General features: G+C 39.0%; 1 protein-coding gene across 3 annotated transcripts in view; it reads right to left on the reverse strand.

Annotated features, from left to right (window-relative positions):
* Window positions 1-13,365, reverse strand: part of SASS6 (SAS-6 centriolar assembly protein) — a 34,685-nt gene that overhangs the window by 17,464 nt on the left and 3,856 nt on the right. For all 3 annotated transcript variants that reach the window (XM_065555613.1, XM_005300905.5, XM_065555614.1), the window contains exons 2-9: window positions 12,846-12,906; window positions 11,153-11,232; window positions 10,038-10,142; window positions 9,225-9,396; window positions 6,325-6,402; window positions 5,048-5,167; window positions 4,742-4,933; window positions 4,280-4,474 (exon numbers count right to left, since the gene is read on the reverse strand). In XM_065555613.1, coding sequence (XP_065411685.1) covers window positions 4,280-4,474; window positions 4,742-4,933; window positions 5,048-5,167; window positions 6,325-6,402; window positions 9,225-9,396; window positions 10,038-10,142; window positions 11,153-11,232; window positions 12,846-12,906 — 1,003 coding nt within the window. The remainder of the gene's footprint in view (window positions 1-4,279; window positions 4,475-4,741; window positions 4,934-5,047; window positions 5,168-6,324; window positions 6,403-9,224; window positions 9,397-10,037; window positions 10,143-11,152; window positions 11,233-12,845; window positions 12,907-13,365) is intronic.

Raw genomic sequence — 13,365 nt, forward strand, 5'->3', positions numbered from 1 at the left:
ATCCCAAGAGAAGCATCTGCTGAGGCTATCTGCGGTGATGTTTTGAATGCTGGGAAGGTAAGCTGTTGAGATGCTGACGTGACTTCACACACACCAATTCCAGAATCTCACGGCTTTCGCTCTCCCTTGATAGTGGATATAAAACATGCATGACATATTGTCTATCATGATCCTCACATATTTGCCCCGCTCAACAGCATAGAATGGAGACAAGCATTTGTGATTGCCCTGAGTTCCAACAAGTTGATGTGTAGAGTTGATGTGCCCTGAGCAGTTTCTAGTAAGATGTGCTCCCCCAATCCCAACAGGGATGCATCTGTTCTTATTAGGACTGTTGGAGATAGTTAACCAAAGATGATGTTGTGAAAGCCTTTCTACCGGCCAAAGGACTTCTTCACAGCAGTAGGAACCAAGAATAGTTTGTTCAAGCTGTGTTTACTCAGCAAATAAACAGTTCTGTGCCACTCAGGGAGGCAGCACATGTGCAAACTTGCGTGGCTTATCACAAAAGTACCAGCTGCCATATGCCCCAACAACTGCAGACTGTTTTTGACAGATGGCTGGGGATTGATTTGGACTATAATAACTTAACTAGATAGGGGTGTAAACCTGTGCGTTGGGAGGTAGGCATTGGCTGCTACTGCCTGGAGATAAGCTCCTATGAACTCCAATCTTCGCACCTGTATCAAGGTGGACTTCTGAACATCTAAGTGCAGTTTCAGGTCAAGAAACAGTGCTATGGCCTTTTGAATGGCCACCGTGGTAAGAGTGCCCCTTTAGCAGCCAATTGTTGAGATATAGGAATATTGGGATTCCTCTTCTGCAAAGGTAAGCCGCTATCACTGACAGAACCTTCAAACACACTCTGGAAGTGGAAGAGAAATCAAATGGAAGCATTCTGTATTGAAAATGGTTTTGACCTGTAGGATGAGTGAATCACTATACGGAAATATACACCTGACTGGTTTATTTTGAATTTTTGTATCTTCACAAACCTGTTGAGAAACCAGCAAGTACCTGGAATAGAACCCCTTCCTTCTGTGTCGTACAAAACTGGTTCTAGAGCATCTAAGTTCATAAGGAAGTTATTTCCTGTATTAGAAGATGCTTGTGAAAGGGGTATCTGAAAAGGGATGGGGGAAGGGAAGTAAAGTGGATGGAGTATCCTTCTGATATGATCTCTAAAACCCACTTGGCTGTTGTGACACACTCTTAAGTTTGTCAGAAGTGAGTAAGGCAGTCCCCGAAGTGAGGAAGCCACGTGAACCATTGCAGCTGGTAAGGAGAAAATGGGAGGTAACTCAGAACTTCAACCACTGCATCAAAATTACTGTTTTGGTGATGAGGCATGCGAAGCTGATGCCTGTGCAGCAGAAGGTCTCTTTCTGGAACCTCTGCCTCTTTCATTGGCGTTCATAAGGTCTCTGGAAGCTAGAAAACTGAACAGGTCAGGAGTTCTACAGTGCCTGAGATTTAGTAAATTTCCTTTTAGTGCAGGCATGTAAATTCCCAAACAATACAGATTGGCCCTGGAATCTTTTAAATGTATGCAGAGACTCGTCAGTATTCTCTGCACACAATTTTAAGCCATCAAAGGAAAGGTCCTTGACTCCCTCGGAAGTCTGGAGAGCTGAAGCCAGGAGGCCCTTTTCATGACTTTCCACCATAGAAACAGACCAAGCAACTGTGTCAGCTGCATCCATACAGGCCTACAGGGATGTTCTGGCAAGATGATGACCCTCTGTAATGATTGCTTAAAATTAGTCTCTCTGCTCTGGTGGCAGATGCTCAATAAACAAATTGAAGTCTGTGTAGCTGATGTGATATTTTGCTATCAACACTTGATAGTGATTTGAAATAGAGTCGCAGTCAAATATGATTTGCAACCAAATAAATCAAATAAATGCTACTCTGAAACAAATAAATCAAGCCGCTTCTGATCTTTGTCATATGGCATTGATTTAGAATGGTGCTGCCTTCCACGGTCACATACAGCCTTGACAACTAGGGAGTTAGGAGAGAGATGAGAAAAGAACTCCAAATCTTCAGATGGAACCTAATATTTCTTACAGGTGGATGGTATTGTCGCTGGGGTATGCCAGATTACTTTTGTAGGAGTCAGCAGAGCCTCATTAATAGGTGCAATTCGGGTAGATGATGCTGTATGCAGAATATCTAGCAGTTTACGTTGTGATTCCTTAGCCTCCTCAAGTGGTATTTGTAAGGAGTCTGCTATCCTTTCAATGAGCTCCTGGAACTGTTTGAAGTCAGCCGCCTGGGATGGTGAAGGAATCATAACTACTTTATCTGGGGATGAAGAGGAGGAGATGTTAGCAGGGTGACCTTGTTGCCTGCTCTCGTCACCTGCTCCTCAAGAGTCTCCTTGTGGTTCAGAACTTCAAGAGAGGATGGGGGAAGATTGTTTAGCCTTATCATGGCAGTGAGTGATGCTAGGGGTCCTAGAGAATTTTTGGCAATATGCCACCAATTGATCCCATTACAGCGATTGAGTGGGCCAATCCGGTATAGGTGGGGGCATCCATGAGTGTTCATACCACCAGGATGGAGCTTGAGGATGCCTCTCACATATGTTCCACCTCCTTAGCAGTCTCCAGAAAAATACTCCTTTGATAGTGAGGAGGGGAAACCTGAACCAGAATTTGAGAAACCAATGAGAAATCCCCAATATCATCATCTTCAACATCACTTTGTAGGTGGCAGCACCAGTAGAAAAAGGTGGTGACTCTGTAGGTACTGGGTGAATATCTGGAGACTTAGAGGTCCTCAGTACCAAACAAAGGGGAGTCAGGCATCTGTGTCACTGTGAGGTGTCGTGAAAATTTAACCTCCTGCAGTATCAACATGGTAGTCAGTATTGAGGCTGCAGCCTGAGCAGAGGTGATTATGGTAGAGGGAGCAAACGGTACTGTAGGCTTTATGCACTCTAAGGAATGACCACTAGATGATAGTCCGGTTTTCTGCAGTAATGAAATGGGAGGTACCAAGAACCTGGCTGATTCTTTGAGTACTAACTTAGAAGAGATAGTCTTCTCCTTGTCGTCTCAATCTCCTGATAGTACCAATGGTGTGCTGGAACCCTTAGATTCTTTGGGTTTAGTGGTGGTAACAGTACCTGAGGAACCTGCTGTCTCGTGCGTACTGAGTCAGGAACCAGCAGGTGCAAAAGTACAGTAGTTGTCTCAATCGGCGACCAGTGCTTCTTTGAAGTAGAATCCTCATCGGGGAACCCAAGCTCCTTTTCCTAGAGTCTTTTTGAGAGGATTCTTGAGTTTTCCCTCCTAGAAGCTCTAAGGGAGTGTTACGCCAAAGTGGATGAAGAGCTCAACTTGCTTGGAGAACAGTGTATGGAGGGGATCTCCTAGCCTGGTTCAGAAACTAGACGGACACAGCTCTCCATCACAAGGCAGCGCAATTTAATCTCCAGGTTCTTTCTGGCTCTTTATTTTAACGCCAGGAAAAAAATTACACTTCTGGAGGATGTGTGATTTCCCAAGGCAATGGATGCACTGGGAGTGCTCACCAGGATAGCCTCCTGGCATGAAAGCCAATGTTTAAAACCTGAAGAGCTGGGCATACCCTCTCAGCAACTTGAAGTTCCCTGCAGGGAAAAAAACCCTGAAAGGACAACAGTCAATAATAATAATAATTATTAATTACTAACTACTATCACTACAACTATGAAAAAAAAATCTAGTTGAAATAAGCTCAACTCGGACACTTCTAAGGCTCCATCTTAGCCCAAGGCAGCTGAGAAAAAACTGAAGGCAGTCTGCCCATGCAGCTTTATACAGCCACAGTGCAGAGTAGAATGCATGCAAGGGCCAAACAGACACTGCTACCTAAAATCTCTGATAGAAGATGCAATGGGGCACATGCACAGTTGAAGTGGAGCACCCATAGGGACACTACTAGAAGAACCACCTCACTAATTTTCACATCACTAATTCAGTTTTTAAATAAACAGAAAAATCCAGTCTCATATGTCAGCAAAGATCTAATAGTAAGAGATTAATATATTTTGTAAAAGTAGTGTCTATTTACTGTTGGACTACAAAGTATTATAATGGTAACTGAATTACGTTTGTCAAAAATGAATCAAATATATTTTTCAATGCTGTAACCTTAATTCTTTAAAATCATGGTTGATCTATTTACGCAGTTCACAAAATCTGGTAATCCACAATTGCCCAGTTGTGAACAGCAATTAAGCATGGTTCTACAGTACTTTAGAAACAGTATATTTAGAAACTAACAGAACCTTTTGTTCTTGTGTTGCATCTAATACTTCTTTTGTCCTAATAATTAGCTGGTCCTTATCTTTGATCTCTTGTTCCAAAACTGCAACTCGTGTTTGTAGCTGATTAATGTGTTTCTCTTTTTCATGGCATTCAGCATCTAGCGTAGTATTCTCCCGACGCAACGACAGCACTTCTTGCTTTGCTCTCTGGCACTCCTAGAACATTTGGAAAAAATATTTAAAAAACAAAAAACACTGCAATACCTTAAGTTTGAATAAACATATCTAACTCTTAACCAAGGATATCAATAAGATAATAGAAATAGGTTGTAAAAATAAATACTTCAGAACCTGAAGTATGGATTCCCACAACCTGAACATTTGCTGTATTTTCACAGATTACACTGTATCTTGTGAGAGTGTATTGATCGTGTTATCCCTATACAAATATTGGATTTGAAAACACAAATGAACATTCCATACATCTTCTATCCCAGAGAGTTTTGCTTTAAGTTCTCTAATTGTGGAGTCTCCTTTGTATCTCCTTTCTGTTAGGTCCTTGTTGGCAATCTCTAGTTCTGACAGTCGATTCTGTAGCTGTTGGATACTTTTCTGATGCAAGTTTTCCAATTCCTTTTTCTGTTGTTCATGTTGTTGTTGGTATTGAGTCTGCACCTATAATGAAAAGAGAAGTTGGAAAACAAAGGAAGAAGTGCTTCAGTGAACCTAACCTTAAACTACTAAATGTGTACCAATATTTTTGGTTTGTTTTTCCTTCAGTTCTCATACCTGGAGAGCTTTTTCCTTCTCATTTGTCAATTCCTGAGTGTGCTTATTTGTTAGCATTGTTGTATGTGACGTCCATTCACTTCTCAACTTATCTAATTCCCGGCTCTTTTCTGACAAGCTCTGTGTTTGTTGAGACAGCATAAAGAATCTTGAAAAATATATCATATTAAACTGAACAATACTTTTCACTATATTGTGATTTTCATCCAAGGAGCTCAAAGTGCTTTACAGAACAAACTGAATTCTCACACCACCAAGTGACATGCATCTCAGCTTTACAGATGGGAACCAAAGGGTCATCAAATAATGACAGAGCTGGTAAAAGAATCATGATTTCCAACCTTATGCTCTAACCACAGCATGGTACTCTCTCCTATCAAGTAAAAGTAAGAGTGAACACACTCAACCAGGCCACAGCACTATAAAAACCAACTTTTCAGTATGAAAAATATACTTCTTGGTAGCATTTTTCTTTTAAATTTGCATGACAGAAGTATACAGCAGTTCCAATTCTATAAAAATTACAAAAAAATGAATTAATGTATTTTTAAAAATGTCAACTGTCTGACAAGCCCACAGAAGGGGAAAAAAGGAACATTAAGGCTCTATAACTCAAGAGTGACCAAAGTGCAGTCTGTGTAGCTTTACTGTATGACCCACAGCTGTCATCTCTAAAAAGGAGTGAAACCACAACAGGGTCCACCATCCATCTTAAATGGAATTTTAGAACATAAATACCAACAATTTTAATTCTATTTTTCTTTGCTTCATACATAACACAAAGTAAAGGGTTCCGAAATATCTCCATTGCGTGACACATTTCAATATAGAGACAGTCTTGTGAACTACTTATTCTCTTACATCTGACCACATAATATTCCTATGGCAACCACAGCAGGTGCTTACAGGGGAAAGTAAAGTGTTTTTAATTGTGTTTAGTGTGATGTTTTGACTTTTCTTCAGAACAATTCATCACACTCGCTACTTTTGAACTTCACTTCACCTCCTTCTGCCCTGCCAAAATTGGTTGTTTCTCAGCACCATGTAACCAACCAGACCTCTATTAGCCACCAGCAGTAAATGCTCCCCAGGCCACAAAATTCAAAATAAATGCACAGATATAAGATTAGATACAAAACAAGAAAAGATAATATTTTACGAAGTGGTCTATAAACTGGACCCTACTGAAATTCTGCAATTTGTAATATACCTTTACATGTGGTACGGTACATAGAATTCTTATTATACCAAAGGCAGGAAGGCCTAACATCAGTTACCTGCTGTGTGTAGCTCAGCTGTCTAGTAAGGTCATCTTCAGTTTTTTTAAGCTTTTGTTCCAATAACGACTTTTCTTCCTACATATAATTGACATTTTAAATCAATACAATCTTATTTTCCAATTGAAAAACATTATTTCGCATCCATATTCCATTATTTCTACACGTAAAGTCCAAAAATACATGTCCATTACGCTAATAACAAATTCTTATCAAGACAGCCTAAATACTAAATTATAAATATTTCATGAATCCTAAAGTAAAAACCTTTTTTCCATTGTAAAAAAGTTTGTTTTCCTTAAAATTTCCCCAAGAAAACAGGATTTTTGCACTTTAAACTACTGTTTGAAAAGGAGTTGCATTAACATCTAGATCAGGGGTCGGCAATCTTTGGCACACAGCTCGCTAGGTTAAGCACCCTGACGGGCTGGGCCAGTTTGTTTACCTGCCACGTCCACAGGTTCGGCCGATTGCGGTTCACAGTCCCAGGCCAACGGGGGCTGTGGGAAGCGGCGCGGGCCTGACGGGCTGGGCCAGTGGGAGCCGCGATCGGCCGAACCTGTGGACATGGCAGGTAAACATACTGGCCCGGCCCGCCAGGGTGCTTACCCTGGCGAGCCACATGCCAAAGGTTGCCAACCCCTGACCTAGATGATGAGGGGTTCTCAAATTGGGGGGTCGCAAGTTTATTGTGGGAGCATTGCAAGCTGCCAGCCCCCATGCACGCCGGGGCTCCAGCTGCCAGCCGAAGCTCTTCAGATCTGGGTGAGTAGAGCAGCAGCAGCTGCTGGCCAGGTCCCCAGCTCTGAAGGCAGCACTGCCCCCAGCAACAGCGCAGAAGTAAGGGAGGGCGTGGTATGGCGGGGTCTTGACAGCCTGAAATATTTTCAAAGGGGGTCCCAGCAAAAAAAAAATTGAGAACCCTGACCAATTTTTTATATCCATGTGTGGAATGAATTTTGTTATGTGCACCACTATGGAGGTTCTATGTGGCGGGGGCGAGGGGTTCGGAGTGTGGGATGGGGGTGAGGGCTGGAACAGAGTGTTGAGGTGCGGGGGGTAAAGGTTCTAGCTGGGGGTGCGGGCTCTGGGGTGGGGCCAGGGATGAGGGGTTTGAGGTGCAGGACAGGGGTCAGGGCTATGGTAGGTGGTGGGGGTGCGGGAGAGCGAGGGCTCTGGCTGGGAGTGTGGGCTCTCAGGGAGGCTGGGGATGAGGGATTTGTGATGCAGGAGGGGGCTCAGGGATGGGGCAGAGGTGCGGGAGGGGGCTCGGGCTGGTTGTACGGGCTCTGGGGGAGGCCGGGGATGAGGGATTTGGGGTACAGGCTGTCCCAGGCTGCAGTGGGGAGAAAGGACTCCCCGCAGCTCCAAGACCAGGGCCGGAGGAGAGGCACGTCTCCCTGCTGCATGCCTGCATGGCCCTTGATAGCCTGCTGCACAGTTTAGAGGGAACTTAGACCCTAACCTAGATGTTAAGGGAAAAAATTCTTTGTGAGCCTTTTCTTTTAAAAACAGTTTGTTACAGAGGCGGTTTACATTTACATTGCACTAAAAGAAAAGGAGACAAAAATTACACATGAAGAAATCAGTGAGATGTGGACTGTAGGTTGAGGATTTTTCAAACTCTGAGATCATTGTTCATTTCATAACATTATTTAAACCTGATATGCTACCAAGCACATCAATTTCACTTTCCAATCTATAAATGGCAAATGAAACCCCATTGAATTAAAGGCGGCTCTGTACTTACGCATGGGTATGCACGTGCAGATCCAACAGCAGGATTGAAATCCATAACTTTACAGTATTTTACTCTTGCATTTGTATAGTGGGTCAGCACAAAGCCAGGAAGCAACCAATACTGAGAGGCTCAATTAACTCAACAATTGCATTGCCACATTCATCACATATCTAAAGTGTCTAATTTCTGCCAATTCAGATTATCAGATTTTGTTTTAAATTAGGGCCATTATTAATTGCAGTTAACTCAAGAGATTAACGCAAAAAAAATTAACTAGATTTAAAAAATAGTAGCAATTAACTGATGTTTTAATCTCACTGTTAACAGAATACCAATTTAAATTTATTCAAAAATATTTTTGAATGTTTTTCTACATTTTCAAATATATTGATGTCAATTATAACAATACAAAGTGTACCGTGCTCACTTTATAATTTATTACAAATATTTGCACTATAAAAAAGAAATAATATTTTTCAATTTACCTCATACAAGTACAGTAATGCTATCTATCGTGATTTTTTTTCATAACTGCACTCAAAAACAAAACATTCTTATTCAGCCAAATAAGTTTATTTACATTTATGGGAGATAATGCTGTCTACTTCTTATTTACAATGTCACCTGAAAGTAAGAACAGGCATTCGCATGGCACTATTGTAGCTGGCATTGCAAGGTATTTATGTGCCAGATATGCTAACATTCATATGTCCCTTCATGCTTTGACTTGTAGATTGCAAATATTTGTAATAAAAAATAATATAAAGTGAACACTGTATACTTTGTATTGTGTTGCAGTTGAAACCAATATATTTGAAAATGTAGAAAAAAATCCCAAAATATTCATAATAAATTTAAATCGGTATTCTACTGTTTAATAGTGTGATTAATAGTGACTTTTTTAAATCTCGCAAATTGCGATTTTTTTTTATAATTTGATAGCTCTATTTTAAATATACACGCACCTTTGATATTTTTATTCTTAGAGAGAGTGTGTGTATTGATTGAATTACAATATATACCTATATAACTATTTGCAAAGCCACAACATGAACTAAAATTAACCAAAAAAAAAAAAAAAAATTAAAATAAACCCCACAACATTAAATGTTTAGAGGATCAGGACCTAATTACAGATATTACAAATCTATAATCTTACCTTAATACATTTCAAACAGATTGCTAAAAACTTCTTTATTTCTGCATCATTTCCCGGCAGAAATTTTAGGGAGAGATGTGTAAGATGTTTAAATGGGTTTGTCTCCACTACATTTAAAAAAGCAGGTGTGTGATCTAAAACAGATGCTGAAGAAACTAACTGCAGCAAAAACCTTAAAAAACAAATGAAATAGAACCACATTTAGTAGGTAACATATCTTTGTTTACAAAACTATCTGTAAATTGCAGGGGGGTTTTCCACTTTATAAAATAACCATCATTAAGGCACTTCACACAACTGGATCTGTATAGTTCCAGAAGCCCCACCTGCTTGGATTAAGTTGCAGGATCAGGGCCTAAATCTTTACCAAATTAATGTTATGTTAATATAAAAGGGAATCCGATACTACAACAGTATCTTCACATAAATATCATATAATGCTACCACCAAAAAGATTCCTGTATGCATAATAAATAAAAAAGCCAGTGAATATGTACTTTTTGCTTTTTCTGAGATTTTATAAAAGTGAGTCACTCATGTTATACTTGAAATTGCAAATAAAAAGACCTCTAAAGATGCATGCACTTTAAAAGAACTTTATAAAATTAAACACACTGGATAAGAGGTAACATTTTCAAAGGCACTGAAGTGAAAATTCTCATTTTCAAAAGTGACTTAGGCACTTGAAGCCTAAGTCCCATTGACTTTCCTTGGACTTATATTGCTTCTTGGAGTGCTTGGCTTATTGTGTGTGTATTTTGTTTAAGAATTTTTTTTAAAAAGTTAGTAATGTGGTACCAAAACATTATTTACCTTGGGGTATCTTTGTTTTGTTCCTGAATGCACTGTTGAAGTAGATCTATAAACCTTTGCGGAAAAGCAGAGAAATCTACCAAAAGACCCTGCTGGCATTTTAAACTACATAAAGAAAGGGGAAATACAAGTTACATTCCTATCAAATATTTTTGTTTGCACTAAGTAAATAAATATTTTACTAATTAATTCATTAAAAGTTTAACACCTATCATTTCAATTTTTAATCCAGAGTACAAAAGAAACAATGTCAAGTAGCTAATCACAATCACAAGAGGTGTGGTATTTTAATTGTGAATGTTTTGCAAATTAGCTTTCACTAAACAAAATTATGTGGGAACAAATATGTATCTTTCAAATTAAAATCTTCTTTGAGCACACTATATTGTATAGCGTTAACAATTACTTGGATAGATGTACTAAATACGGGACTTAACAATGCAAACTCTTTGAGGCAGGAACTTTCTTTTATTGTGTGTATGTATATTAAGCCTAGCATAATGGAGTAGATATGATTGTGGCCTCTGAAAACTACTGTAATACAAATAAGTTTGGGGTTTTATTTCTCGTTTTTGACTGCCATTACATATTGATCAAAGATTTTCATTGAGCTGTCCACATTGAGGTCTTTTTCCTGAGTGATTACTATTAAATTGAGACCCAACAATGTGATGATCCAAAATATATCTTTAATTGAATGGCCCAATTCTGTGAACCCTTGCTCTTAGAAATAATCCTTTTGAGAGTATTCCAACTGAAATCCCTGTGAAATGTTCACAAACACCCAGAAAATGTTTTAGAGGTACAAAAATAGGAAGCAGTGTAGTCTAGTGGTTATGGCACTGGACAAACTTAAGAATCCAGGGTTCCATCATTGCCCTGGATGACTTTGGACAAGTCACTTCACCTCTCTATGCCTCAGTTTTCCCATCTATACATGGAGGAGAATGACACTATCTTCCTCGGTAGAGCACTAAGCAATGTACGGCAGAAAAATGCAATAAGAGCCAAGTTCTATTTCATTGTCAAGCAAAACTTTTTTAAATTAAAAAATATCCATTCTTTATTACCATTTCTTAATGTTTCATAAAGAGCACATGAACTTGATATCTTACCTTTGAAAATCTTCCTCAGATATAACCAGGTTATAAAGGAAAAAGGGGTCAGTATCATCAGTCAATTGCACAAGTAAGTCCTAAAAATAAACATTTTTAAAGATCATTATTTTAAACTAGTTATATTAATATATTCAGGCAGTACCCAAAAATGTTTTAACTTTCTACAGCAAATAAGACTCCTATGACCACTAATAAGAGGGAAAAAGAACATCAGTTATATTGCATTTTAGGGCAATTTCTATTTTAAATATTACAAAGGAGAAAATCTACCTCCCACAAAGAGATTGTAATCTTAAAGCAAGGCTGCATTAACTTTCAGCAGCGAAGACTTCCAAAGCAAAGGTATTTATTGGATTATATTTGACTGTTCCAAGTACAAATGATAAAAATGGACTGCATTAAAATCAGAACAGAAACCAATGAATGGGAACTACAGAAAGGCCAACTAGCATGCTGCAACTCTTAGAGGTAAAGCACAGAACTCACAGGCCTGAGGGTGAGGGAGCGGGTTAGGGTTAAACCAGTGGCTCTCAACCTTTTTTCTTTTGCAGACCCCTAAAAAATTTCAAATGGTGGTGGGGACCTCTTTGAAAATTTTGAATGGAGGTGCGGATTCCTTTGGAAATCTATTGTCAGTGCATATAGTAGAATTCTGTTCAGTCAGTTTTCAGTCCAAGTCTTTCATGGACCTCTTAGACAGTCTGCAGACCCCCAGGAGTCTGTGGACCACAGGTTGAGAACCACTGCTTTAAACCACCTTTGCATCCTCAATTTCGGGCTGCTTGCACCCCACAAAAAGTTACATAGCCCTGGGGGCCTGTCTCTAAAATATGCCAGCTTGTCCCACATTCCTACATGCAGCAGTACAATCCAGAATCTCCACAGCATGCTGCAGCTTTACCACCTACACGAGGACCTGCAAGGCAGCCCTCAGAAGACAGCCTGTGACGGCCATCTTCCTCAATTCCTGCACTGTGGGAATTCTCCCCCAGTTGGGACCAGAGCTTTTGAAGTCCCTTTATGCTGGGTAAAAGGGCCACAACAATGTAAAGGGCTGGAAAAAGTGTGAGATTCTCACCCCGAGTTTTTTTTTTTTTTTTTTTTTTTAGCATGTCCAAGATGTTTAGAAATAACATTATGAAGCCTTTGTCTTGCAATAGGCAGAATGATGCTATGATGATGGGCTACATATGTTCAAAATATCTAGCACAGCTATCTATAAAATTACAATGTATTACATTCACTGTATCATGAAGAAGTGCTTCTTTTAATTAAATAGAAAACGGAATTGTGTGACATTCAGACATCTTTAAAATCAACAGATTTTAGATTAGTTTAGAATTCTAAATTAAGAGTCAAACATAATGAAGATGGGTCAGTGCTGGGGAAAAAAAAAAAATTCTGTTGCTAGCCATGGGCTCTCCAAACTGTTGTGGTTATCAACCTTCAAATGCATCATATGTTACTAAGATCTATTAAAGTGTAAAACTGAGATAAATGGCTAATAAGGCAAAGAAAAAAACCTAAACCAACACATGCCAACAAACCTGAATACTAATAAACACCAGATTTGTTAAGACCCTAACCTGCTAAATGACAAATGTAGTAAAACTTCATGTTGCTTTCTCTTTACATATCAGTAAGAAGATATTTAAAATACTTAAGGAAGAACTAAGAGAACACCACACACCTTTTTATGAACAGGATTAGATGTTGATTGTAGCTCAATCCTTACTCGAACATTTATCCTCCTATGTAACAAATATGCAACTGTAAAGTACTATCATCAAATCAAGAACTCGTTCCTCAAACAATTATTTAAATAAATAAATAAAAATAATGTAGCTTAAAAGAAAAATGTAGATCAAATGTCAAGAAACCATTCCTAACAATGAGGAGTAAAAGACTGTAGAATACCATCCCAAGTGAAATATTGGAAGCACTCTAACTTTAATTATTATAGTTGGAGCTGGTAGCAACATCTATAATTAAGGTTACCCAATACTTCACATTATAACAACCTGTTTTCAGTTGCTTATAACTTTACCTGACTTTAAGGATTCAGGCTGAAATTTCCCATGCCAGATGCCTGCCTAAAGACTTATTTTTATTTTATTTAAGTATTTATTTATTTATTTATTTATAGTTTTAACAAAAATGTAGCAGCCATTTTCAAGTATGCGATTGGGGGAAAGTATATTGTTTTGCCC

Source organism: Chrysemys picta, chromosome 8, assembly GCF_011386835.1.
Source record: "Chrysemys picta bellii isolate R12L10 chromosome 8, ASM1138683v2, whole genome shotgun sequence".
Classification (NCBI taxonomy): Eukaryota; Metazoa; Chordata; order Testudines; family Emydidae; genus Chrysemys; species Chrysemys picta.